The 27,806-nt window shown below is 30.5% G+C and overlaps 1 protein-coding gene across 2 annotated transcripts in view; it reads right to left on the bottom strand.

The window, feature by feature from the left end:
• Nucleotides 1-27,806, bottom strand: part of eRF1 (eukaryotic release factor 1) — a 69,061-nt gene that overhangs the window by 26,607 nt on the left and 14,648 nt on the right. Inside the window, exons 5-9 of one of the 2 annotated variants that reach the window (XM_075365520.1) lie at nt 19,927-20,117; nt 18,540-18,669; nt 14,941-15,161; nt 4,509-4,656; nt 1,023-1,105 (exon numbers count right to left, since the gene is read on the bottom strand). In XM_075365520.1, coding sequence (XP_075221635.1) covers nt 1,026-1,105; nt 4,509-4,656; nt 14,941-15,161; nt 18,540-18,669; nt 19,927-20,117 — 770 coding nt within the window. In that variant the 3' untranslated portion in view covers nt 1,023-1,025. The remainder of the gene's footprint in view (nt 1-1,022; nt 1,106-4,508; nt 4,657-14,940; nt 15,162-18,539; nt 18,670-19,926; nt 20,118-27,806) is intronic. The other variant, XM_075365519.1, reaches the window with a different exon arrangement.

Raw genomic sequence — 27,806 nt, 5'->3', positions numbered from 1 at the left:
TTTCTGATGTTAATACTAATTTGGAAATATTAAAAGTTAAAAAAGGAGATTATAAATTAAAGACTAGATATTTTAGAAAGATATCGGTATGTATAAATATAAACAAAGATTCAACTTAACTTACAGACAGAATTTGAGATGAGAGACTGATTAAAAGCTGCAATAGATAGCAGCACTTTTTTTAAATATTATATGAAATATTTATAGTGTAGCGCTGTGGTATTTGGTTAGCCATATAAATGTCATTATATTTTCGTTTTTAATTTATTTTATTTATTTCATGTTTTTGTGTATGTAATTATAATTTTAATTTTACGTTTGATATATAATTTTATAATACATATAATTCCAGTATTGGATAGCAGAATTTGTGTATTCGTCTATAATAAATTTCAAAAAATAAATAATTTACAAATTATAAATAAATGTTTTAATTTAATTAAAGAAATTAATAACATGGGATCCCAATCTGTAAGAATCAACTCTTTGAAGTAATATGGTTAGTTTAACTTTTCTATTTACTATGTTTTGATGGTCTAAATTTCATTTAATATATATATATATATATATATATAAAACTCAAGATAGGTCGATGCACAGTAAAATCTCAAAATATGGTATTATTAAATAAAGCATTCATGAGCACTAAAAGGATTATAAAAAATGAAATATTTACAAGTATTAAAGGTTGCCAAACAGCTTATATAAGTTTTCAGTAGAAATAAAATGTATTGCTAACATAAGAAAAATGTCTTATTTGTTAAAAAATTAACTCAGCTTTAAGTAATTATGTTCACACATTAAAAAGAAAAAAATAATTGAAAATAACATTAATAATAAAAAAACAAAATAAGTGAGATTTATAAAAATAAATGCTGCTAGCGATCTATCTAAAAATAGTGCAATGCTAAACATAAATTATATGAATACAACAAAGATGAAAAAAAATCACAACAATAATAATATTAATTATAATAATAACAACATCAATTACAACCAGGCAAATTATCAAGCAGCACTACCTCTCAGTATTCATCTAAGTCAACGTCATCTAGCGGTTCATCAGCTTGAAGTGACTGGAAGTCCACCTTGTACCGCAAGATTCCTGTGTTCATATTATTATAAAAAATATAAATATTCACTAAGTTTAGACATTATCAGTATTCATGTACAATCAATGAACACAACGTAAATTATCATTAAACGTGTTAAATTGAGAAATACAATCGCTGCTTGAAATTTTAAGCTGTAAAACAAACATACTTTTTAACTGCTTTACAGAAGCACAAATACAAATGCCTGCAAAATTCCTGAACCTTTCCCTCAAATATTAGATATATGGTAATTTAGGACATAAACTTTTCAAATCGATGACCAAAGTGAATAAAAATTGCGGTACATATAGTAAAACACTTATTTAAACTTATTCAAATTATAAAATAAAACAGCTATCTCAAAATACGCATTAATCAAAAAAAGGCAACAGAAAAAATTACATATTAAAAATATTCTACCTATAAGAAATATAGAATCAATCCTACAAATTTCTCTGAAAATTCATTAATAATTTCTGTACTCTTGGAAGTAAAATATGTGCTTAACAAACGCACTGACTACACATAGTAATTACAACATACAGTAACTAATCCATTTACTGTTTACGGAAACATTGAAATCTTCTTTTTGTCATCGACTTTAATATACTTAGATTCACCACAGTAACAATACAAAAATAACTGCAAATAAATATCATAAAATAAGAACAATGTAAGAGCATCCATCTACTATAACTTTAGACATGATTGATACCTTTCCAGGAATAAAAAAATTAATAGGGAAAAGAACTTTACTGCTTATACTCTTCCAAATAAAAGAGTTCTGTATTGCTCGGTCAAACCTAAATAGCTGCTGTAATAAAAAATCAATCAAGCTGTTACATAATTTCTGATCGCTTACTAATTCTACTTAGTTAAGTCTTAATTAAAGTAATTAAAAAATTACACTGAAATTGTTTGGAGAACACAGCTGACAGAAATAAATATTTATTTCATTACAGACATAATTAAAAGCAAGCTAACTGCAAATGCGTTAACTAACATTAAGAAAATAGGTGTAATCTTAGGTATTTTTGTCCCAGAGAATGAGTAAGAAAGGATAAATAATCAGGGGTACTTGTCAAAACTTATTATTTTAAGAATGTGCTAAAATTCATAATAAAAGAACTTATTAAAATTACAATCACAAAAATTATTAATTTTATAATAAGCAAGCAAAAGGTATACCACACCATTCTCTGGCTAATATTTCAGATCTGTACATTAAATAACAAACCTGCTGTTTAATTATTTTAAAGCAAATTGAACTTTGTTACACTTAAAACAGGTAAATTATTAATAACTATGAATTAAAACCAACAAGAACCCAGAGGCATAATCATATTAAATAAAGATGTAAACATTCCATCAAAGAAAGAGCTATGTTAATTATACTATCAATATTTAATACTAATATTTCAATTGTTAGCACCAAATTTATTGTTTTTCAAAAATTAAAAATAAATTTATACATCGTTTTAGTAAAATAAAATATACATCGGCAATCGAAGTTATAAAAATATTTTTATGAAGAAAAACTGAATATGGATTGGTTTGAATTTAATGATGCTATATGAGATTTAGTTAATACATTAAAGAATTGTTCATTGTCAGTTCTTGAATTAATCAGATAAACAGAAGTTTAAATTGAAGTTAAACTGACTGGCTTCCTGTCCAAATATAATATTTAAATTTATGAAAGAAAACAAAAAAAAAAAGACAACGTAAATTACCAAAAGCCAATAAATTATTAAAATCTAGATCAAATTGATGATAAATAGTAAAAATTGAGAACTATTTAAAACTACACATTTTTAAAATTACACACCAAACTGATTTTAGAAAAATTTTATAGAATAATTAATTGGTTCAGTTCATTATTTCAAAAAGTTATAGTTTTATAGTTATCGTTGCTGAACATCCTGGATAAAAAATAATAAAAAAAAGTTAGTAAGTAGCACACCAACTCTTTCCATCTGAACTTCGATATAGAAACGAGTACATACAAATTCAAATAAATTAGCGTTATATGTAATTAAGAAATATAAAAAAATCTGCAAAAATCATTCGATTCATTTTATTAACGACTAAACCACTTGACTACAACATTATAATTCTGAAATTGTCAAAACATAATAAAAAGCAAGATTAGGTTTATAGGGCTTTGTTTTTTTCTTTTTTACAATACAAACAATTCCTAAAACTAGTTTAATTAATAAAATTTCCTAGTTGAGTAAATAAATCGTATTTAACTTAATATCTAGATAAAAATTCAGATTTAAAAAACAAGATTAACCTAAAAATTGCTCATAAGTAAAGACAATTGCTCATAATATGATTAACTAAAATTCTTTACCATTACGGCCATATATTGCTCACTACTCAGCAATCTTTTCAGTTACCTAATTACTTAAAAATCAACTGTGCAATTTAAATATTTTGAATAGTGAATTTCTACACCTGTGCGGTCTGCAATAACAGACACAAAATAAAAATTACAACTAGATAGATTTTTCACACTGACAAAAATAACTAAAAGGTATCCTATATAATTTTCAAAAACTCATGTATTTTCAGTTAGAAATTTTTTATTATTTCAGTATCATGTTTTAAGGGTGGTGCTAAAAATGACACGATCAGACATAAAAGCATTTTTTTATTTGGTCTTTTGAAAGAAATAACTTTACTGATAATTTTAGAATTAAAAAGTTTACATAAGAGTAAACAAGACTGACTTCTACATAACACTGATTCTAGAAACAAACTCGCATGAAAATTATAAATGAACATTTTTAATTTTGTAAGAAACAATATTACATTTATTATCTGAATTTTCTTATCGGCCTGCGCATAAAAAAAATACATCTAAACGATTATAGAAATCAGTAAATGTGGAAAATATATGCATTGCTGTTTTTAAGCAAAAATTCTGACCTAACCTTTCAGATAACATAGCACATCAAAAGCGTAGTAATGTTGACATCAAATCTTTTCATAAATAGAGAATGTGTTCTTAAAATATTTCATTAAGCGATATATCTCATACAAGTATATAATAATAGTTAACAACCACGATTCACAAAAAAAGGATTTAATGACCCTAGGAAAATTTAATGTGAATAACCAAATAGATATTTATACAATTGTTTTTTTTTTTTAAATATATGAAATTAAATTTGACCGCACGGTAGAATATATTTAATAAAATGAACACAGAGTATTATATAATTAGCAAGTTATCAAGAACAACTTTTAAATGTTCAAACAGGTTATCAAAACATCAACTTGTTAGAACTAATCAACTCTTTACAAAATATTAGTAACAGAATCAATTTCACTAACAGTGTCAGACAAACCATTCCAAAATATCAAACGATTCACTTAATACGTTAAAAAACAAATCCGTTCACTTACCTCCAATACCACCAAATCCTCTAACAAACTGTGAACCTTCTTGCGATTTATCGGTGATTATCTCAAGCGTAGCACCAAAGCTTTTATAATTATTAGCAAGCCATTCCAGTAATGGCTGACTCTCAACCAATTCCAGTTCTACCCCACTCTATAATCAAAGAAAACGTTATACACATCATCAGATAACATGAGAAATATATGTATTAAATAAAATCTATCCCAAGTACAAACAACAATAGATTTCTTTACACTGACTGAATAGTGCTTACGATTTCCATGCCGATGCAGTACCTTAATGCGCACTACTTATAAACCAATAACCTGTACAAAACTAATAAATAGGTAATTCACAATGTCAACTGCCTTCACCTTAAGTTTCATAAAAAAATGTATATCATCTAAATAAGTTATACAATGTGTGAAATTAAATTGAGTGCAAGCTTGCTTGGTAGATTAGAGGCTCAATTATTATCTTACATCTCTAGTGAGTCTTAAGGCCCAGAAAAAATTGGCATTTAAGCTGCAGCACCTAAAGACAGAAGTAGTCATTACACAGTCTCCAAAATATATTTATTGAATCACAGTACATAGGACCTCTCTGAAAGTACTAGGGAACCTAAGAAATGCCAATTAGGTCTTAGATTTCATGAAAGGAAAATCCTGAAATTCATCTTCCCACAGTAGAGGGGGGGCGCACAATTTGTATTAAAGCCGGTCAGTATATAAAAGCAGCTAACAAATGACAGGACCTAACAGCTCTCAAGATAAGGACCTCCACCCCTACAAGTGCCAACAATCTTTTCAGAGGGCAGAGGAGCGGTACGTATTTGGAGCAGAGTATTTCCCTGGGGGTGAGAATTCACCCCAAAAGGCAGAAGAAACTTCTATACAAAGTCAACGATATTAGTATAACACTGTATAACCTTAGGAAAAAGTTATAGTCAGGCATCACGGTTATGTTTTCATTTGTTAAATATTCTGCAGGTAAAATGACTTCCCATTCAGATTCTAAAGGAGTGTCATAGAAAAGACCAAGTATTGAGAATAGGTACGTGGAATGTGAGAACATTAGTGCCGTCATGTAAGTTGGAAAACTTGAAGCGAGAGATAAAAATATATAAAATGGACAGTAAGGATAAGCAAGTTTAGACAGGAAGAAAAAGGAGAGTTAATTTATCTTTGCGATAGAGTAATGGTTTTAAGGATCAGAATGCTGCCAAAAGATCTAGGAACAGTTCAGGTGTACAAGCCAACATCGGAGTATAAGGATGAAGGTATTGAAAAGATGTACAATAACATTAAGGAGTTGTTAGTAAATGAAGAGAATTACTGTAAAATAATTATAGGGGAATGAAACACAGTGGTGAGAGATGGTAGAGGTAAAAAAACAGTAAGCAAGTTTGGATCGGGAAACAAAATGAAAAATAAGGCAGGTTGGTTGAATTTTGCCAAGAGAAGGATTTGATCATTACTATGTTTTTTTAAGAATCATAAACAAAGAAAATATTCTTGGACAAGACCAACAGACGGATCTTGCTTTCAGATAGGTCATTTTGTGGTTGATAATACATAGAGGATTGCTGTTAAGAAGGCAAATGGGCTTCCAGGAAGTGATCATATTCTGTTAATGATGAAAATGAAAATAAGATAAAAAAGAATTCTAACTGCAATGAAGGTGAAGAAAGAGAAAATAGAGAGGCTAGAGGGCATAGGATAAGAAGCAGGTGAAATGATGATGAAGTCAATTACTCATGGTAAAAGGGAAAATGAACTAGCAGAAGAAATGTAGTCTAGGATAAAAATCATCATCTATGAAAGAAGCTGCAGAGAAAGGAATCTATGAAGGCACCTGGGCAAAGAAACTGATACACCTGAAATGATACAAAAAATGAAAAAAAGAAAACATAAAAATTAAGAAGGAGAAAAATTTTGAATTATGAATTAAAGAGAAACGCATAAAGTTAGGGAAAGGCAGCTAAATGAAAAATGTAAAGATTTAGAAAAGAAAAGTAAGTATGGCATGTTTTATAAAAAGGTAAAAAAAAACACCAAATTGGATGGAAGAAATCCTACTTCAAAATGAGAAAAGAGCATATTAATAATTAATAATAATTCATAGAGCATATTAGGATTTGACTTTGTCAACTTTTCTCCAAAATAACTTTAACAAAAGTTGGATTGAGCCTCCACAAGCTCCCTGGATATATCCGGAACAAAGAGGTGAACTGAATGTAAACATACTTCACAGCTTCATTTATACAATACACACATGAACAAGAAAGACAAAGTCCAAAATCACACCAAAGCAAATCACCTACATTTCCACACAATGTAAACTTGCTCGTGCAGACTGGCCTAATGGACCAGCACATAATTATCTCATCATGGGTCCGCAGGAAATAATAAACACAGACCCGGACGTCATGGAATCTGGGAGGATATAGGCTCTACAAAAGACACCTGGGAAAAGTGATGAAGAATGTCCCATAGTTTGGAATAGGCTTTTAGTTAGCCTCAAAATAATAAACTCTATATGAGAATTCAAATAACAGTCCCAAGAATCTCAACACTCATCCAAAAAGTATCAAATAAAATTTACACCATAATAAACGTCCATTTACCCACTAATAATAAAAATAACTCTCCCAAAAGACCATACAGAAACAGAAAAATTCTGCGATCTACTTGACCTGACTATAAATAACATCCCCAAAAACCATGTTAAATAATTAATTGGAGACTTCAATGCTCAACTAGGCAGAGAAAAAACATACCGCGACATCATCGGAAAACGACCTGCTCAAAAAAAAAAAAAATGGACAGAGACTTACCAATCTCTACAGAAACCACAACCTAATCTCGAAATCAACATATTTCAAGAGAAAACCTCAAAACCTGGAAACACCCAGACTACACTAAAGGAGAATGGCAACTAGACCAAGTCTTCATGGAAAACACCACCACAAGGAGATCTACAATGTAAATGTCCTCCGAGGAGTAGACACAGGCTCAGGCCATCAAATAGTCAAAATTAAAAATAAATCTACTCCCCCAAAAAAGCAACAAAACCAAGCCCCAAATAATAAAAGAAAAATGAACCCTAACCAACTAATCAAGAATGAAAATTACCAAAAAGCAACAAAAAAAATAACAATCACAGATAAACTTGAAAATCTAGTCAACAAAGTTAACAAATCGCAGAATTAGCCCCAATAAAATCCTGCAAAAAACATTAATGGTAGAACCGTAAATGTGATGAAACACTGAAGAAAAGATATCAAGCATGGCTACTTCACCAGTCCCAAAAATCAGAAACTTCCTCCCAAAATCTAGTAAAAGAAGAACACAACAGAGTTCCCAAATCCCCCCTTCCTTTTTTTTGTCTTCAGTCATTTGACCGGTTTGATGCAGCTTTCCAACATCCCTGTCTGGTGCTAGTTGTTTCATTTCGGTATACCCCCTACATCCTACATCCCTAACAAACTGTTTTACGTATTCCAAATGTTGCCTGCCTGCACAATTTTTTCCTTCTACCTGTCCCTCCAATATTAAAGCGACATTCCAGGATGCCTTAATATGTGGTCTATAAGTCTGTCTATAACTATACTTTTCCAAATGCTTCTTTCTTCATAGATTTGCCACAACACCTCTTCATTGTCACTTTATCCACCCATCTGATTTTTAACATTCTCCTATAGCACCACATTTCTTCTAAAAGCTTTTCTTCTCAGGTACTCCGTTCGTCCAAGTTTCAGTTCCATATAAAGCTATGCTCCAAACATATACTTTCAAAAATCTTTTCCTGATGTTTAAATTAATTTTTGACGTAAACATTTCTGACTGAAGGCTCGTTTTGCCTGTCCTATTTGGCATTTTATATCACTCCTGCCTCATCCATCTTTAGTAATTGCTACTTCCCAAATAATGAATATTCTGTAATATTTTCTCATCCTATTTTCATGTTCTGTGATCCACCTACATTATTTCTACTGCATTTCATTGCTTTTATTTTGTTCCTGTTTATTTTGCAGTAGTACTTTCATAGGAGTTCATCCATGCCGTTCATTGTTCCTTCTAAATCTTTTTACTCTCAGCTGGAATTACTATATCATCAGCAAATCGTAGCATCTTTATCTTTTCACCTTGTACTGTTACTTCAGATCTAAATTGTTCTTTAATATCATTAACTGCTAGTTCTTTGTAAAGATTAAGAAGTAACAAGGCTAGGGAACACATCCTTGTCAGACTCACTTTCTTATTATGACTTCTTTCTTATGTTCTTCAATTATTACTGTTGCTGTTTGGTTACTGTAAATGTTAGCAATTGTTCTTCTATCACAGTATTTGAACCCTAATTTTTTTAAAATGCTGAACTTTTTATTCCAGTCTATGTTATCAAATATCTTTTCTAGGTCTATAAATGCCAAGTATGTTGGTTTGTTTTTCTTTAATCTTCCTTCTGCAATTAAACTGAACGCTAAAATTGCTTCCCTTGTCCATGTAGTTTTCCTGAAACCAAATTGGTCTTCTCCTAACACTTAATCCACTCTCCTCTCAATTCTTCTGTATAGAATTCTAGTTAAGATTTTTGATGCATGGCTAGTTAAGCTAATTGTTCTGTATTCTCACATTTATCTGCTCCTGCTTTCTTTGGTAAGTCATGACTACAACACTCTTTTTGAAGTCTGATGGAACTTCCCCTTTGTCATAAATATTACACACTAGTTTGTATAATCTATTAATCGCTTCCTCACCTGCACTGCACAGCAATTCTACAGGTATTCCATCTATTCCAGGAGCCTTTCTGCCATTCAAATCTTTTAATGCTCTCTTAAATTCAGATCTCAGTATTGTTTCTCCCATTTCATCCTTTCCTACTTCCTCCCCTTCCTCTATAACACTGTTTTCTAATTCATTTCCTCCCTATAACTCTTCAATATATTCCACCCACCTATCAACTTTACCTTCCGTATTATAAATCGGTGTACAATCTTTGTTTAACAGAGTATTGGATTTTAATTTATGTACCCCAAAATTTTCCTTAACTGTGCTGTATGCTCCGTCTATTTTACCAATGTTTATTTCTCTTTCCACTTCTGAACACTTTTCTTTAATCCACTCTTCTTTCGCTAGTTTACACTTCCTGTTTATTATTATATAGTCAATAGTTCCTTTTACTTTCTTCATCACCAGCATTCGTATATTTTCCACATTCAATCATCAGCTGCAATATATCATCTGAAATCAAAGTTTTTCAACCGGTTCTCTTTGTTCTGCCTAAGTTCACTTTTGCTGATTTAAGAATTTCCTCTTCCCACTGAACCTCGCTAATTCCTACTACATCTATATTTCCTCTCCATTTCCCTCTTTAAATTTTCTAATCTACCAACTTTTTTTAGACTTTTAACAATCTAAGCTCAGATTTATAGAATGTTATTTTTTAATTTTCTGGTGACCCCTTCCTTAGTAGTCCCCACCCAGAGATCCAAATGGAGGACTAGTTTACCTCTGGAATATTTTACCAAGGAAGGCGCCTCCATCTTTGTTATATGAAAATACAGAGAGCTGCACAGTACTCAGATGATTGAGTGATGTTGATATGGCCATTTAAGTCATCCTGACCTACGTCCTTAACGACTACTGAAAGAGCTGCTACCCTCTTTCAGGAATCATTCCTTAGTCTGGCTCTCAACAGATACCTCTCCGATATGGTTGCACCTTCAGTCCAACTACTCTGTATCACTGAGCACTCAAGCCCCCTCACCATTGGCAAGGTCTCATGATTCATAGAGGGAGCCCAAACCCTAAGGAGAATAAAAAGACAACACCAGAAAGACACACTGAAGTCATAGAATTTAATAAAACATAGTTGAGGGACTACTACACAAAACCTTCAAAAAATCAGCTCCAAAAATACAAATCCCAACCCTAGTAATAAAGAATAAAATTGTAAACCGGTCCATAACAATTAAGACAACATAGAAATCCCAGCTAAATATTTCAACAAACACCTAAATTGCGAAGAACCGACAGAACTTGTAAACTTCAACACCAACACACCAATAACACCACCAGAAAATATCAACCCTTCCTCAATAAAAGAAGTCTACTAAGCACTGGGTGTGATGAGGAATTACAAAGCAGCAGGAGAAGATGAAGAAGGAAACAAAAGTTATGAAGATGAATGGATGTCTTCACAACTGATGATAATCAGTCAAGGGGGAGGTTTCTTTAATATACGATAATTACTATTCAGAGCCTCCCTGACGGTATTTAAATATTTTTGTTGAAAGACAAAATTTTCTTATCGATGTAAGACCTGGTTAGAACTTAATCATTAAAAAATCTTATGCCTGCTTACTTCTACAACATGAAAAATATATTTCAACAAATTAAAACTGTTTAAAAGTTGATCGGTTACCCATTACTTCATTTAATTAAATACTGCATAACTTTGTTTGGTCCTTTATTCCCATACCTTGTTTTCTTTTTTACTTCCTTATATGAAGTAAAGGAAGTATTGTGATTGCAAAAAATTTTGGTTTTCAGATTTCAAAGGAAATATTTATTTTGACTATACCTGAATCCATTTTGACTAGTTTTGCATGATGTCTGTACATATGTCTCGCATAACTCAAAAACGATTAGCTGTAGGATGTTAAAATTTTGGATTTAGGACTTTACCTCTAGTTGTGCACCCCCCCTTTTGATTGCAATCGGCTTGACCAAAAATTCCCCCAAAATCCAAAAAGTTAGATTTTGGATTTTTTCTTAACTGCAGTAATAAGCCTTCATCGAGAGCTTTTCAATGATATCTCATACGTGCTACTTATTTTCATCGGTTCCAGCGTTATAGCCAAATAAAATTTTAATTAATGAAATACGTTGATCTTACAAAAGGGGATGCACATCTGTTCAAATTTGACTTAATTTCCTGTTTTTAACTTTTTTTTTTTTTTAATTTAAATATATTGATTTATTAATAATTATTAACCTGTTATTGTAAACAAAATTTTACAATAAATAATAAAAATAAAAAAAAACAGGAAAAAACAAAATTTTTTTGGGGGGGAGTTGAAAAACATTTTTACATTATCATCACCCAGAAAACAAAACGCATATATACACTAGAAATTTAAAAACAAAATTAAAATTTGAAATACAAAAAAAAATAAAAAACTTACTAAAACATTAAATATGGATTAACAGAAAAAATAAAAATTTTAAATTAAATTCATAACATTATAAAAATAAAACAACACTACTAAAAAATATCTAAAATACCAACACTCTGAAGAAATAAAAATAACCGGCCCAAAACTTTGTCATTGCCCAGGATTAGACGAATGTTCCTGGGCAATTTAAATTTGTGACGTAATGCTGTATAACACACGCAATCCACTACAATGTGGCGCACAGTTAAGCAGCAGTCACATCGTATGCATACTGGTGCGTTTACTGCTGACATCAGATGCCCATAAATAGCTCTCGTATGACCTATCCGCAATCAGCAGGAGACCACTTCCTCACAACAAATTTTCCTGTACAAGGAATCCCATGGAACCACAGAACCTTTAATATGCTGGAGTTTGTTATCTACTGTACTCATCCAGTCATCTTGCGACTCTGCACCAAGTGAGTTTTACATAGCTAATAGTCTGATATTAATGAAATAAAATTTTATGTACTTTTAAAAATGTGTAATGTAATTTAATAGGCATACAAAGAAGTCATGTGGTGTCCACATCAAATATGGTGAGTAATTTTTTTTTTGAGTATAACTGAATATTGCTTGTTAGTATTTTGTGAAAAACACTAGGACACATAAACAGTGTATTCACACATGAAATATGGTTCAAATCAGACACAGACTTAAACTTACTTGGTTCTCCATTTCTCCTTTATAAATTCATACTTTATTTATTTATGTGTTTGTTTCTGCCTACTTGATAATAAGTATTGCTACAAAATTTAGTAACCTTCTCTTGTTTCGTTTTTGCTTTCATTTTGTGGATGGTTACATCATAATAATTTAAAAAACATAGTTTTAGATAGATATAGGACTTACATTTATTTAAAACATCATAAAGGGACTTTTACTCTATCCTAATATTTCAGGTAAGATTGTTGAATTAATAATTGTATAAATATTTGACGTTAATAAAAATTAATATTTTAGCATTGCGTAACTGTCCACTTTGTTAAATATAAATAACTGGAGATTTTATCTCACTTTCAAATGAAATATGTTTACATGAAGCGCAGCAAAAAATAAGTGTATGTAATTTAATACAGAAGGAAGTTATGGGGTGTCTAAATCAGATTTTTTTAGTTTGATTTACTTTTTTGTTTGGCAGTCGTGATTTTTAATTTTTATATTTGTTTTTATTATTTAATATAATATTGTTTAGTGATCATCGAACAAAATTAACGATATGAAAACTTATGGATATAACTAATTTAATATCACAAATTGGTAAATTGCTTCTTGTTCAGAGTCTATATGAAATTCTAAGTCATCGGTAATAATAATACCAGCATTATTAAAATTTTAAAAAAATCAAAGAAAGATCAGGACCAATCTTCTTAATTATATTTATAGAAACTGATTTTTTTATCTCAAATTATATTTACAATCGCTGTAGGTAGAAACATAAGCAAATTTCATTACAATAAGCAATGTAAAGTTTCCTTGAAACACCTTAATGAAATACATTCTAAAAGAACTCAATAATAAATTAAAGATAGCATACGCAGGGATAAAGTTAATAATAACATCTAAGTACTAGAAGCCGTAAAACGTCCAGTAAAATTCTGGCACATAGCAGACCAATGGTGGTGCAACAGGCTCCCTCCATGACTCTCTTCAGCTAGAAGCAGTCTATTGTAAATTAATTTACAGATTATTTTACTTAATTTCTAAGCAAAGATTATTTATTTATTTATATTTTATATTAGTGTTTTTATTTATTATTTTTCATTATTTTATTAATAAAATAATAGAAAGGGATTATTAGTTAATATTTAGCAAAAGAACATCCTTACATAATCAAACATACTGCTCAAAAAATCATGATTTTTTTTTCTTAAATGTTTATAAACACTAAGTAAGAACAAACAATACAAACAAATAAGAGCAAGAAGAAGAACATGCTTAGATGATCAAACATACTGCCAGTCATAAAATTTTTTCTTATATGTTTTTAAACAATAAATAACAACAGAAATAATAATTATTAAGTAATCAATTTTACTACCATAATTAATTCATTCAATATCGTAACAGATCTTAAAACAAAATTATTATCGATACAAATAAATCTATACTAAAAATACTATCGATTTCCCATTTAGAATCATATATACAACTCTTTTTTGGCCTTGTAGTTAGAATTAAGCATACATATATACATATTTAAATAGCCTGTGACACACCCTGTAACATAAGGACTCCAACACGGGGTCATACATCTAATTGGTTTGGCCGTTGAGCTGCTACAATGGAACGAACAAACAAACATACATACATACATGCATGCATGCATGCATGAATACACCCTAAAAACATTACACTCCTTTTTGGACAATCATGTAAAAAAGATGAAGGAAGAGGCTGAAGTTAATAAATGACATAAATGGTAGTGAAGGTTATCATGAAACTAAAAGGAAAGCGTGAGACATAAACAGATGGGGACAGCGGTGTAGCCAGGGATCTGCCAACAGGCAAAACACCACATCACGATGATGACAATATAGGAATATGGTACCTCTCATGGCTAATAAAATTAGTCATAAGTACATACAGACCAAAAATTTCACCTCAGATATTAAATTTAAACCAGAAAATGGGCAACTGGTACAACTTTTTATATTGCTAGAATTCAGACACTGAATTACACAAGGTTAATAAAATATAAATATATAATGTTCATAAATGGATAATCTCAATACCTAATAATGCATTATTTTCTGAATCAATCTTCCTATTAGTGCAACCGCATTTCTAATTCTTCTAGAGGCTTTAATGCAACATATCCAATAACATGAGAAGTACATGTATTCATCGATTTGTCTCTAGTACATATAAATATATTTCTAATATACTTGCCACTAATTAGATAAGATTAAACTTCTGATGGCTTTGATTACTAACATTCTAACTAAATTCAATTTTATTTAACCTTGTTAAAAACCTAGTTCCATAAATGTTACAAAGGCAAAAACTTCATCCCATCAGAACCCAATAAAGAAGCAACTTACCTACTTGCTACTACAATTCCCAGCAAGAGGGCCACAGATGGAGCCAAGGGTAGCTGCTAGTACAACTCCCATTGATACTTATTTGAGGAATAGGATTATCACTACAAGAAGACTGCCTCTGATTGTGTGATTTATATTAGAAAAGACACAAGAGTATATAATATTTTCTCACCTCCTTGTCTGTAAAGTGCGTCTTGTCTTTTTCTTGTTCTGGTGTTAAATGTAAAATCTTCTCTTCTGAACTCGTATGATTTTTCAGAACATATCGTTGGATATCTAAATTCTCCCAACAAATAAGTGTTTCCACTGAGCCCAATTCAAGTGCTCTCAATGTATCTTCAACACCAAAACAGTATTTCCCTGTGTCTTGACTAATTTCATCAAAATAACGACCTGAAACATAAACTTCATAAATCAGACAAGACACATGGAGTTGGATGTACTACAGACAACAAATATCAAATCCAACCATAAAAAAAGAAAAAATGAGATTGACACTGAACATATAAAATATTAGAAAAATAATATTGGTGTTTGGTTTTCATTAAGTAAATCATTCAAATTTATATTATACATTATTATATATATTATGTTGGGTCAGAAAAAAGCATGAATTATTAAAAATGGTTGTCTGTGTGTGTGTGTGTGTGTATGAAAATATATATATAATCTAAAAACTACTACCAAAAGTTCTGTTACTATTGTCTGGTGGTTATATTGTGTTATTTTAGGTTATTTGACACAGTGGTCAGTATGTTGATGAATCTTTTGAATTTTCACAAGGTTTTATTTATGTATATATATATTTATGCAAGTACGATTTGAAAACTGTCTTCCAATTCAGGATTCTCCGATTCTGAGTAGCATGGTAACACAACTGTCAATGAAACATGGAATCTACCCTAGTCACCTTGATGCGAGGTGTATGGTGTTGGGTAGTTCAATCTTTCAATTAAAGGCATACCACTATTGAAATCCTAAGACAATTGTGAGTTTATGATGATAATGAGAAATAAAATCCAGAAGATTAATAAGAATTTTGGAAAAGGCCCACAACTGTGAACAAGGGAGGAAAGGGCAACACTCAATATATCACAGGGCTGATGAACACTTTCAAAATGTTACTAATTGTTTAACACATGATAAATGTTTTTCCAAAGTTTCTTAAATTTCAAATCAATTTTGTTGGCTTATAGAGTGACTTAGATATCATGGCACAGGATATTCATGAACACTATCTTTCTTTTGCGTAACACTGCACAGTCCCATTCCACAGACCACAAAAACAAAGTCTATGCTTTACTTCAGCATTTCAGGTAGAAGATGTTTCAATTAATTTCCATCTTTCAATGTTTCCATTCTGCAATCTGGACTTGGAATAAAAATATTATCATCAAAGTCATGAAGATGAAAGTCTGGCTGGCTATTCAGTACTTGGAAACCCGTTCAGGTGTCCAATGGTGGGATTAACTGGCCAGTTATCAGATGACAAGAGTGCTTTAATGTATTTAAAAAATACTCATTTTTACTTCATTTACAAAAACATATCAATAAATTTACTACTTTAAATAAAATACGAGGCATATTCATAAGGTAAGGGGTTTGATCATTAAAAAAAAATTATCTCATGAGACTTACAATTTTTATTTACTGCATATTTTACTTCAGTTTTCCACATAATCACCATTCTAAGCACTTTTCATAACACTGCACCAGTTTCTTTAACCCCTCTACATAGAAGTTTGCCGGCTGGGAATTGACCAGTTGATAATGGCAGTCTTGAGTTCCTTATCATTTTCAAACCATTATCCACCAAGCCACTTTTTCAAATGCAAGAAAAGGAAGTAGTCGCTAGGTGCAAGGTCGGGACTATATGGAGGGTGGTCAAAAAGTTCCCAATGAAAATCTTGAATCTTCTTCTTGGTTAAGGCAGTGGGAGGATATGCATTGTCATGAAGAAGGATTATGCTGGACAACAATTTGTTGAGCGTTTCACAGTACACATCAGCTGTTCCATGAAATCAACAAAAAAATGATGTTCTTTTCGTCCCAAAAGACAGTAGCCAACATTTTTCGACTCGAGAGTGTGGAGATTGCTTAAACTTTTTCGGTTTTGGGGAAATTGAATGGCGCCACTGTATTGACTGTTGTTTCAATTCTGCATTGGTTTAGGATATCCCTGTCTTGTCACTCATAACAACATGGAAAAACAAATCATCTCAATCTTGTCGATAGCTGTCCAAAAATGCTTATCTACTGCACATTCTTTGCTCTTTGTGTTGGTCGGTGAGCATTTTCAGTACCCATCTTGCACACAATTTGTGATACCTAAGCTTTTCGGTGACAATTGTGTAGAGGTGTGTCCAACATACAGAAATTCATCAGCCAGAGCACTAATCGTCAATTGCCAATCACATCGCAAATTTCAGTCCACTTGTTCAATGAATTTGTTGGTCTGAATACTGGGTCTGCCATTCCACTCTTTGTCATGTATATTTGTGCGGCCATTTTTAAAGTCTTGACACCATTGTCTAACCTTTCCTTCACTCATTACTGTAGGCCCAGACACTAGGTGCAACTCCCAATGAATTTCAGCAACTGAAGATCCTTTTGCACACAAAAATCACAGCGATTTGATCCACAACTGGTAGGAGAAACGATTGTTGGAGACATGGCGATCTGCATTCACTGGCAGGCAAACGACGACTGAATCAAAAAACAACTGCACTGGCTATGTAAATAACTGAAAGATGGCCCTGCGCGCATGAAACTGTGTTCAGACCTGCTAACATTTAAATATAAGCCGAAAAAACAATATATGCCGAAAAATATTTAAATATGCCTTGTACACAAGAATAATGAATATTTTCCAATTAGATATAACAAAAATACAGCATCATTTATGATAAAAAAAATTAATCAAAGATTTCAGGATAGCAAATAAAACTGATGAGAAAAAAATAAAATTAATTATTAATACAAAAAAAACTACAACAAATCAAAATAACAAAAATAAATATAATCTGGGAGTTTATAAAATAAATTGTGGTAGTGATGATTGGACAAATTCTATATTGGTAAGACTAAAAGAATTATTAAAAATAGATACAGAGAACATTTACACGCATACAAATATTCAAAACAGAAGTCAAATTATGGAGAACATATAAAAACCGAAAAACATATTTGATAAACTTGATAGTATAGAAATACTAGAAATAAATCATTAATACAAAACAATAACATTATAATCATCATATAATTTCATATTTCATATAATAACATCATATAATTAAAAATAGTAATAATAAAGATAATATAAATAAGCGATTGATTTTTGATGAGTGGGTCAGAAAAATGTTAGAAACCTTTAGTTTTAAATTACATCACTAGGTCAATATTGTAACATATTGATAATAGCAATTTAGTTTCAATGAAGTCACCAAGAGAATATTATATTCTCTAATTACACATGATGATAATTGGGAAAGAACAAGTTAAGGCAAAATAACAAAAAATCTGGAAGGAATTCTGGCAGCAGAAGACCCATATTCCAAAGAGATGCATTTATTAGCATTGAAGGCTGGTGAAAGAAGAAAAGAACTGCGATTATGATACTGCCTAATTAAGAAGGAATTATATCAAAGTGGGAGATATTACTGTAACATCAACATGAATTAACAGATACCGTAATGGAAGAAAATATGATGAGTTTAAACAGTATTCTTAAAGACAGCTGCAATATTTATCACACTGCAAAAAGTAACTTACCTATAAGTTTTTTCTCTTGGATAAATTTTACATTTTGCAAGGATTCTGCTGCTAATTCTATGGCCTGATTAAAACCGTTCTCTCCTCCATACGATACATCTACTAATTTAATTATTTTAGCTTGTAATCTCTGAAACATATCAATAAAAATTACAATGAAATACTTCTTGATAAAACAATTAAATAAAATATAAATTATAATTACATCACAAAATTCAAATATTAAAATAAATTAATAAATTTACAACAGTTTAACATAAAAATAATTTCTACACGCCAATAACTTTGAGCTGTTCTAGTCTAGATATAAGCTGCCTGTTTATCTAAAAATTTACTTTTAATATTAAGTAGCTTATATATTTTTTTATTAAAAAAAAAATCATAAATAATATGATCATAAACATAGTCAACAGTCTTGTGTTTCTTCAGAATAAGTATCATTTTATGCCTACCTTTATAGATATACCGGCCCAAAAGTAAATATTATTTCCAATATCAACTCAACACTCTTCTTAATTAACATATGTACTTATAGGTACTTTTACATTGGTTGCTACTTTATTGAATGAATCTTATAATATCTATAAGAGTTAAGATATATAAGATTATTTTATTTTTAGTCAGAACAGACATACGCTGTCTTCTTTCAGTCACTGACAACAGAAATGACTGAAGAAGGACAAGTGTGTCTGTTCTACAAATTTAAAAAATAATAAATTTTAATATTTTTTTAAACATAAAACTCAAGTGATGAAGAGGTGATTACTGCAATGACAGCACTCATAAATTTTAAGTTAAATTTTTATTAAAATAATTATTATTTCTTTCTATTAGTACGCATTATTTAATAATGTGAGAAATTTCCTTTCCAAATTTTAAATCCCTTAAAATAATGAACAAGATCACATAATGTGTAAGTATTCATTGTTAAGATATAATTTATCGATAACCAATGCTAATTTCAATGTTACATTGTTATCAAATAATGTAATCTATACTATTATATAAAGATGAAGAGGGTTTTTATTTATTCTCAGGATAAACAAAAACTAATTGATCAATCACAACCAAATGTTTACCCATGTTTCTTGAAATAACTGAGGTTTTTAGATACATTCATCTCAAAAAAAAAAAAAACTATTTTTTTTTTTTTTTGTAGTGATTTGCAGATTATTGAAGCATAAACTTTAATGAATTAAAGTTTATTAAATTAATTAATGAACTGTGCATCTCTACCATTGTGTGAGCAGGGTTTCAAATGAATGATTCAAAACAATCTAATGAATTACAAATACAAAAATTATTAAATTTAATTTTACAAAATTAACTTTGATATAAAAGTGATTAAAATCAATAAACTATTAAAAATTAAATTCATAATACAAACCGGGTCAAACATATCTGACTGACTAAGTTCTGTTTTAAAATCTGCACTACCAGCTAAAATTAGCCCTGCTATATTTGGTTTATCGTTCGTAATAAACAATGTAGTGGCAACTTCTGCTACTTTTCTGACATAGTTGTGTCTTTTTTCCATACGCAATCTGGCAAACCTAAGAGCTGACTGTCCTCCTCTGCCTGTCATTTAACATAAAAAATTATTTTTATCTGATAAATCAATTAAAATTATGTTAAAGTAATTTTAAAATTCAACAGTCAATAACAGAAACGATTATGATTATCGTTTAATAGACAAATTAAAGATGATATTTCAAAATCTTATACGCTAAAAATCAAACTTGCTTACACACATCACCCGTTCTTTTATTGCTACATAAAATAAATAACACTTGATTGAATCTATGGATGAAGTTGTCACTTCTTGATGAAAATCCACAAAGAAAACCGAATTTGATTTTAAAAAATCACACCTGTTTCGATACACAGTATCTTCCTCAGGTATTATGAACAGAAAACTACAGCTAAAAGTACATTACAATGAAAAAGTAAAATACAAAAACCCAGAGATAAAATACACAAATATAATAAGCAACAACAGGGAGTGTATCTGTAACATATAAATAGTAATTATCTGTAATGCAAATAATAAATACAATTGGTAAATTCAGAAAAGCTCTTTATTTGAAAAGCCTGAGGAAGGTGTACTGTATACCAAAACCGGTGTTGTTATTTTTTAATTAAAACTTTGTGAAAATCAAATATTTTTTTTTTTGTAATGATGGATTTCATCAATAAACGCCTACTTCCAATGATAATAATTTGAAAAAAGCTCTGACGAGTTTTTTTTTTTTTTAGTCTTATGGTATTTCAAATTAATTCTACGGTCAAAAAATTACTAAGCAGAACATTTGGTTTTTCAACATATGTTTGAAAAGAACCTTACTCTAAGATATACAAAGTTTAGTATTGACAATATGAGTGCATCAGCCAGAAAACACAAGTCATAGGCATTAGGAAATTGATCGGTATTATAGCAATGTTTAAAGTTAGTTATTGTATGCATTATGAATGTAAAATGCAGTAAAAATGTTTATGTAGCACGTTTTACCTTATTTTATTGTTAACATGATTTTTCTGTCATTGTAACTTTGAATGCTTATGACTATAATGAAGGCATTAACAGAAACAGGTTTCACCACTGGTTTTCTTACAAAATTTTAAATTGAAATCCAATGTGAGAGGTGCGACAATAAAGTAATAAGACTGATTTTTCTTTGCAAGATGTGGCAACCCTGCAGCTTGTGTAGGCACACCATCTTTGACCTTGGTCTATAAGCTGCTTCTAGTCCAAGCGGCACATTGATGCAACTGCTCAGTCGTGAGTTGTGCTGTAATGCGTGAACACGTGTTTGTGTCTCTCGTCACAGAAATGAAACCACAAAATATTGCACGACAGTATGCCATTTCTTTTTGCGTTAAATCGGGTGAGAACGCGACAACTTATGGTAAGCTTCAGAAGGCTCAAAAAAATTTATATTTTTACTATTACTACTTTCTTACTGTCCATGTTTTTTACTGTCATATAGCATTTCACTCCATAAAAACATTTTAAAAAGATTCTCTAAATTTAGGTCTGGCCGAACTCCTGCAATGCAATTATTTTTTCAGAGAAGAGGGAAAAAATAATATAGTAAACTAACATACGCGGGATGTAGTTTTAAGAATATCTAATATTTTAAGAAATAATGGCAGGTGTACTTTAGAGCATAAAAAGACTAATGTACTATTTCATGTTTCTGAAGGGGAAGGACCGACCACTAGCCCTCAACTCTCAGCCAAGAATACATACCTGCTGTAGCTTTAAATAGTAGCTAAACCAGTAATATTGAAAAGCAGTGCAATCACATCCATAAAATATAGAAACAGATGAGTAATGTACGTTTTTGAAGGAGAAAGGAATCGGTCATCATCTAATAATGATTGATCAAAGACAGATCTAGTTAATACTGCTTACCATAGTTATAAATCATTTTGACAGTTTTTAAATTTCATTTTCAGAATGATAATTAAAATAATTATAATACTCAATCTCGTATTAGCTAAAGGACATTTTTATATATATGATTTTAATAACTGCATATAATTTGAAAATTATAGAAAAAACAATGAAAGGGCCTTAATGCAAACCCATTTAGATTCAACAGAAAATAATTAAATTTAAAATAAACAAATTCACTACTGTAATGATAGAATTAAATATTAAGAATGAGCATTCTTATTTAAGCTACATATTATGAATAAGTTATACATACATTCTTATAGCAAGTTGAATCAGAAGCACGAGTCAATTTTTCAATGATTTTCTACAGTAACAGAAAAATAATCAGTTAACTGTGCAATTGTTCATTCAAATAAGCATTTCAGTGCCGGTAAAGTCACTATAATTTTCACTATCAATGAATGATGAAGCCTTACGATAACAAAATCAAGATCTATAACTATTTCTGGAATGCTATCATATTCAAAATTAATATTAAGATAATCAAAGATGCTCAAGCAAAAATAAATTTCAAAATTACAATGACAGTCGTGATTACAGGAAATAAATAAGAATAAGTACAAAAAACATTCAATAACTTTAAAGTAAGTAATTTTGAGAATTGGAAAAGTTATGATACTAGAGATAGAAGAATCCTGATTTTCTACTCAAAACTTAAATAAATAACACAGTAATGCATTAAATTAAAACATTCATCTGAATTTAAACATATTTCAAATTGGCCTTTCTTTGACCTTCTATTGTTCTATTTCAAAATCATTCTTTCAAGAACATACGTACACTATTATTTAATATTGTAGTGTTTTAAAATCCTAAACAAATATTTTTAAGTAACAGTAAATCTTAATTTTATTTGGAGTTATTATACAGCTAAATGTCAAATTTAAAGAAAACTATCTACACAGTTTAACATCACTGATGAAAGTAGTTAATAAAATGTCAAAAATGACAAAGAACATCTAGTTGAGAGATAATTTAATTCTATACCTTATGCTTATATCAACAAAATTGATAACTCTAGGATATTAGGTATAGCCTTAACTAATTTCAAGTTTTAAACATTTCCTAATATACCGTAATTATTTTTCCAATGAAAATAAAACGAGCCCAAATTTTAAGAATGTTATTGACAAAATAACTTTATTACTGTCCTGCCTTTCCAATTCTAATGTTTACATTGATAATGGACCATCTATTCACACAAACAGTATGGATACAAACAGACTTTTTAAGCAATTAGCTTCTTGGACAATAGCCCGATCAGAAATTAGAATGTTTCACTTGTTGCACAACTCCTTTCTCATTACAAAAAAAAAGAAAAGAGAGCAGGTACAGATACAATTAAATGCAAGCCAGTAGTAATTACTTAAGTGTGAAATAAATAAATAAAAGCAAAGTCAGATAATATACAATTTTCAACAGCGATTTAAATGACAGATTTCTGATACAAGAGACTAAAATAAACAAGGTATCAAGGTATCAAACAATAAGACACGAGCACACTATGGGTTGTGTACTTATCGGCAGAATAGACTTGTACTGTGAATGACCTTGAAAATTTTAGAAGTTGACATCAGCACTGTGCACTTTCACTCATAGTCTGTAGTCAATTATAAAAGAAATGTACTTGAAGTTGCTTGGCTGAAATAATGTGTAATATTAAACTTGAACGCCATATTCATCTTAAATTCTTTGAGAAACTGAAGAAATCGCTGACAAGAGTATTGATACTGTTGCCGGTGTTCACTGTCAATTTTATGTTTTTAAGGTCTGTGATGTAAATGTTTGAGTGGCACAAATGCTTTGGTTAAAGTCAAGAAATTGTAGAAGATGAGAAACTAGATAACCCTGTCAGAACAATAACCAAACAAAACATGAAAATTAATGAAATTGTCTGCAAAAATCACAGATTAAGCATTCAGATGGTACCAGACATTGTGCACTGGTTAAGAAGGCAATATATTTTGCCTTCTGAACATGAACAACTGCACCAGATTGGTTTCCAAAAACATGAGTGAAGAACAGAAAGATGTCCAGAAAAGAATTTGCATTAACATCATGGAACAGCTGACAGCAGAGTGGGATGGGAAAGAAAATTACATACTTTGTGAAATCAACAGGCTTCTATTTACAAATCAAGCCTTACTGATAAAAGTACACTTGAAGCATCTATTTCATAGCATTAAGAGTTTAATGGAAAGGCAAGCTATTGCTTTATTACAAGAGGCTTTCCTTCAGCGGTATTCCATTTTAATTAAACAAATTTTCAAAAATTTTATTGCATCACTATTTTTGATTTTGATGATACTTGGTATAATTACCCATCTTGTAAAAAAAGAATCTTTTTCTTAAGTAATAGACTATTTCTAACTTGCCAACAGGTAAAAACAGCAATTTTCATCACTTTTCCATAGGCTGTAGCATTCTTACTTTACATCATACAGAGGTTAAAAAAAGGCTTTTTGCACAGAGTAAAGATGGAACTTCATCTCAGTATACTCAAAATTCATTTTCTTACATTACCACATCTTGTAATGAAGTTAAGCTTACAGATTCTTGTTTTTTTTTAATTTTGGGCCCAAAATTAATAATGAAGGGCTTAGGGTAGGTAACATAGCTGTTTTTTACCTTTTAACACATAGGTACTAGTAGTACTTGGAGTTACTGAGTGTCCTTCATTAAAAAAAAAAAAAAAAAAAAAAATGGCCGCCAAATCGTGAGATTTTGAAAATTTCATTTTTGTGGCCGAAAAACCACATGTGGGATTTTGTTACTCAAAGGGGTTGACGAGTAATGAAGCCAACAAAACTGCCAGAAACACCATTCCTTCTAACCATAAACAACGTATCCAAAAAATTCACAGCATGTACTTTCTCAGAGAATAATGTAGGCCTACTATATAAAATATTTTGATATTCCATAATGAGATAGCTTGTATTCTAGACAGTTTGTTACTTAAAGTATGACTCAACACATAAACGCATATAAACACAAAAGTGAATAGACATGCATGGACATGAATGTTTGCGTAATCCTGAATGTATACATTGCAAAAGGCTCAGTTACCGTTTTGATTTTAATGTAATATGTTGTATTGTGTCTAGCATTAATACTGTGGTTAGGTAATGTACACTTGTAAGTAATAAGTAATTAAATTAAGTAATGGTTACGTAATTTTATTAGCAGTGAACTTCTCTTTTTAATTTTTTTAATTAGAGAAATTTTTATTTTAGCTGTAGAGAAACTGGAATAAGACAAAGTGAGGTGAAATTGGTAGTTTTATAATTTATTCTAACTGTATTTTTATTGTAAAAACTGTTGCATTTTATAAAAAAAAAAATTATGGAGTGTTCAATTTGCACTCACACTGAAACAGTATGTCACAAATTGATTTACAATAGATCTTCAGTATTGCACAACATTTTAGAGTTTACTGAATAGCAAATAATATTGGCATCTTTAAGAAATGGATGTACGGCAACAAAAAAATCTGTACTTTTCATAAAACCAAATAGTTAGATAATATTTGCATATTAATGGGAAAAGCTCTGACCCATTTAGCTGTCACACTAAACCGGCTAAGAAATCTCTTCAAAAAATATCTGGCAGTTTAAACAAACAACCCAAATTTAAAATTAATTCCAGGCAGAGCACTGTGTACAAAATGCTTAAAACAAAATACAAAAAACCACAAGATACAGAAAGCGAACCGGAATGTGAAGATATATTTGAGCCTCAATGTGTTATAGTCTAGTCTGTGAATAAGGCTTGTTCAGCACATCTTCCCCGTTAAGGTTCAAAAATTATCAAGCAGCGCAAAGGAACCAATTATAAAAAATAAAGTTACAAAAATAGGCAAGTCAGTTATCAGTAAATTAAATGATTCCTTTGTTTTAAATATTTCAATAGAAGAAAACCAGTTTATTACCGTAAAATTATGCTGATTAGGTAGGGAATATGAAGAATTAATCAATAAAATGAAAACAGTTACATCAACACAGGAAAAAACTAGTATTTTATGTTACCAAGCAGCTGAAGCATTAAAAAAAACTCAAAATGAGTTTAGTGTTAGTATTTACCCTGTCAATCCAAACAATTAGTTAAAACAAGTGGAATTTTGCCACAAATCAGCAAAAAGAAACCCAGTCACATAATTGATGAAAATGTTATTAAATGTGTCCAAGATTTTTACCAGAATGATGAGCACAGCCAAATGATGCCAGGCAAGAAGGATTGTGTCTTCATCACAAGCTAACGGGAAAAAAATTAATATTCAAAAAAGGCTTATCATATGTAACTTAAAAGAATCGTACACAGCCTTAAAACAAAAACGTAATTTAAAAATTGGTTTTTTAAAATTTGCTGATTAAGACCTAACTTTTGTGATCTGGCTAGTGGGTCAGGTACTCCACACTCCACTCCACTCTCTCTCTCTCTCCCTCTGTGTGTGTGTGCGCGCCACCCACCAAAATGTAAAACTCATGTTTATCTGCTCTAAAATTTGATTATAAAATTCTCCTTTTAACCATGGTATGTGATATAGAAAATGAACACATAACATGCTGTCACAGTGTAAAATATCTCCAGGCACTAATGAAGGGCTCAGATTACTGCAAGAGATTTGAGATGATTTTGATTCAGAATTCCATTTCCATTTCAAGAGTTCATAGATAAACTCGCTAAAAATTTAAATAATTTAAAAAGGCATCATTTTATTGCAAATTAACAAGCTAATTTCCTCAACATTAAAAAGGAAAACTTGTTGAAAGGTGTATTGTAATGGGAAACGACTTCTCTCAAAATTTTTCTTTACAGGATACAGGATGAAGTTCAGTCATGTCACTGACAAAAACTTATGCCACAGTATATACATTTCTCATATACTTTAAAAAAGACAGTAAATTACAAAGCCAAAGCTACTATGTGATTAGCAAGTACTTGAAGCACAATACTTCTCCTGCTTCTAAAAGAAAGTTACATATAAAGTAAAAACACTATTACCACAAGTTAAATAATTTTTTTTTCTTTTTCTGATGGCTCTTCAGCCCAGTAAAAAAAAAAAAAATTTCATAAATTTGTGCTACCATCAAGATTTTGAAATCACAGCCGAATGGCATTTTTTTTGCATCATACTATGGAAAAGGTTGACAACAATACCATGTGATGGTATTGTTGGAACGTATAAAGGACTGTGACTAAAGCAAGCCTTCAAAGGACAGTCAACAATCAAATTGTTACACCTTCTGAAATGTACAATTTTTGCAAAGACAATAAATATATAACATTTATTTTCTGCTCTAATAAAGATGTTCATGAGACTGAAGAATACATCAGTTCTTGTTATCAGGTAATCACAACAATCCCAGAAACAAGAACCTTTCACAATTATGTCCCAAGTCAGAAATGTATTCTGAAAGTCCAGGCGACCTCTGAATCAGAAACATTTACGTTAGTACTGGTACACAAGGAGATTAGTGTTTCTGATTGTTTTATAGGTTTACCAAAGCCAAAATATAAAAATTATGTCTGCTGCATATACGATGGCAAGTGGTGGTTAGGCGAAGTCATTGAAGTCAAAATACATGAAAATGAAGAAAAATATTGAATACAATTTTTGCATCCGCATGGTCCTAGTACTTCATTCAAGAAATCATTGAGGGATAATAAGCATGAGTGTTCAACTGAAAAATATTTTAAAGATTCTCACTTCTTCAGAGCTTTTTCTATCAACTACTGGAAGAGGACACAACATTAAACCAAAAATGAATGAGGACTTATCAGCTACTCAATAAAAAAATGGCAGGAGC

Source organism: Lycorma delicatula, chromosome 5, assembly GCF_047948215.1.
Source record: "Lycorma delicatula isolate Av1 chromosome 5, ASM4794821v1, whole genome shotgun sequence".
Classification (NCBI taxonomy): domain Eukaryota; kingdom Metazoa; phylum Arthropoda; class Insecta; order Hemiptera; family Fulgoridae; genus Lycorma; species Lycorma delicatula.
The sequence above is the reverse complement of the archived record's forward strand: the minus strand, read 5'-3'. Positions and strand labels throughout refer to the sequence as shown.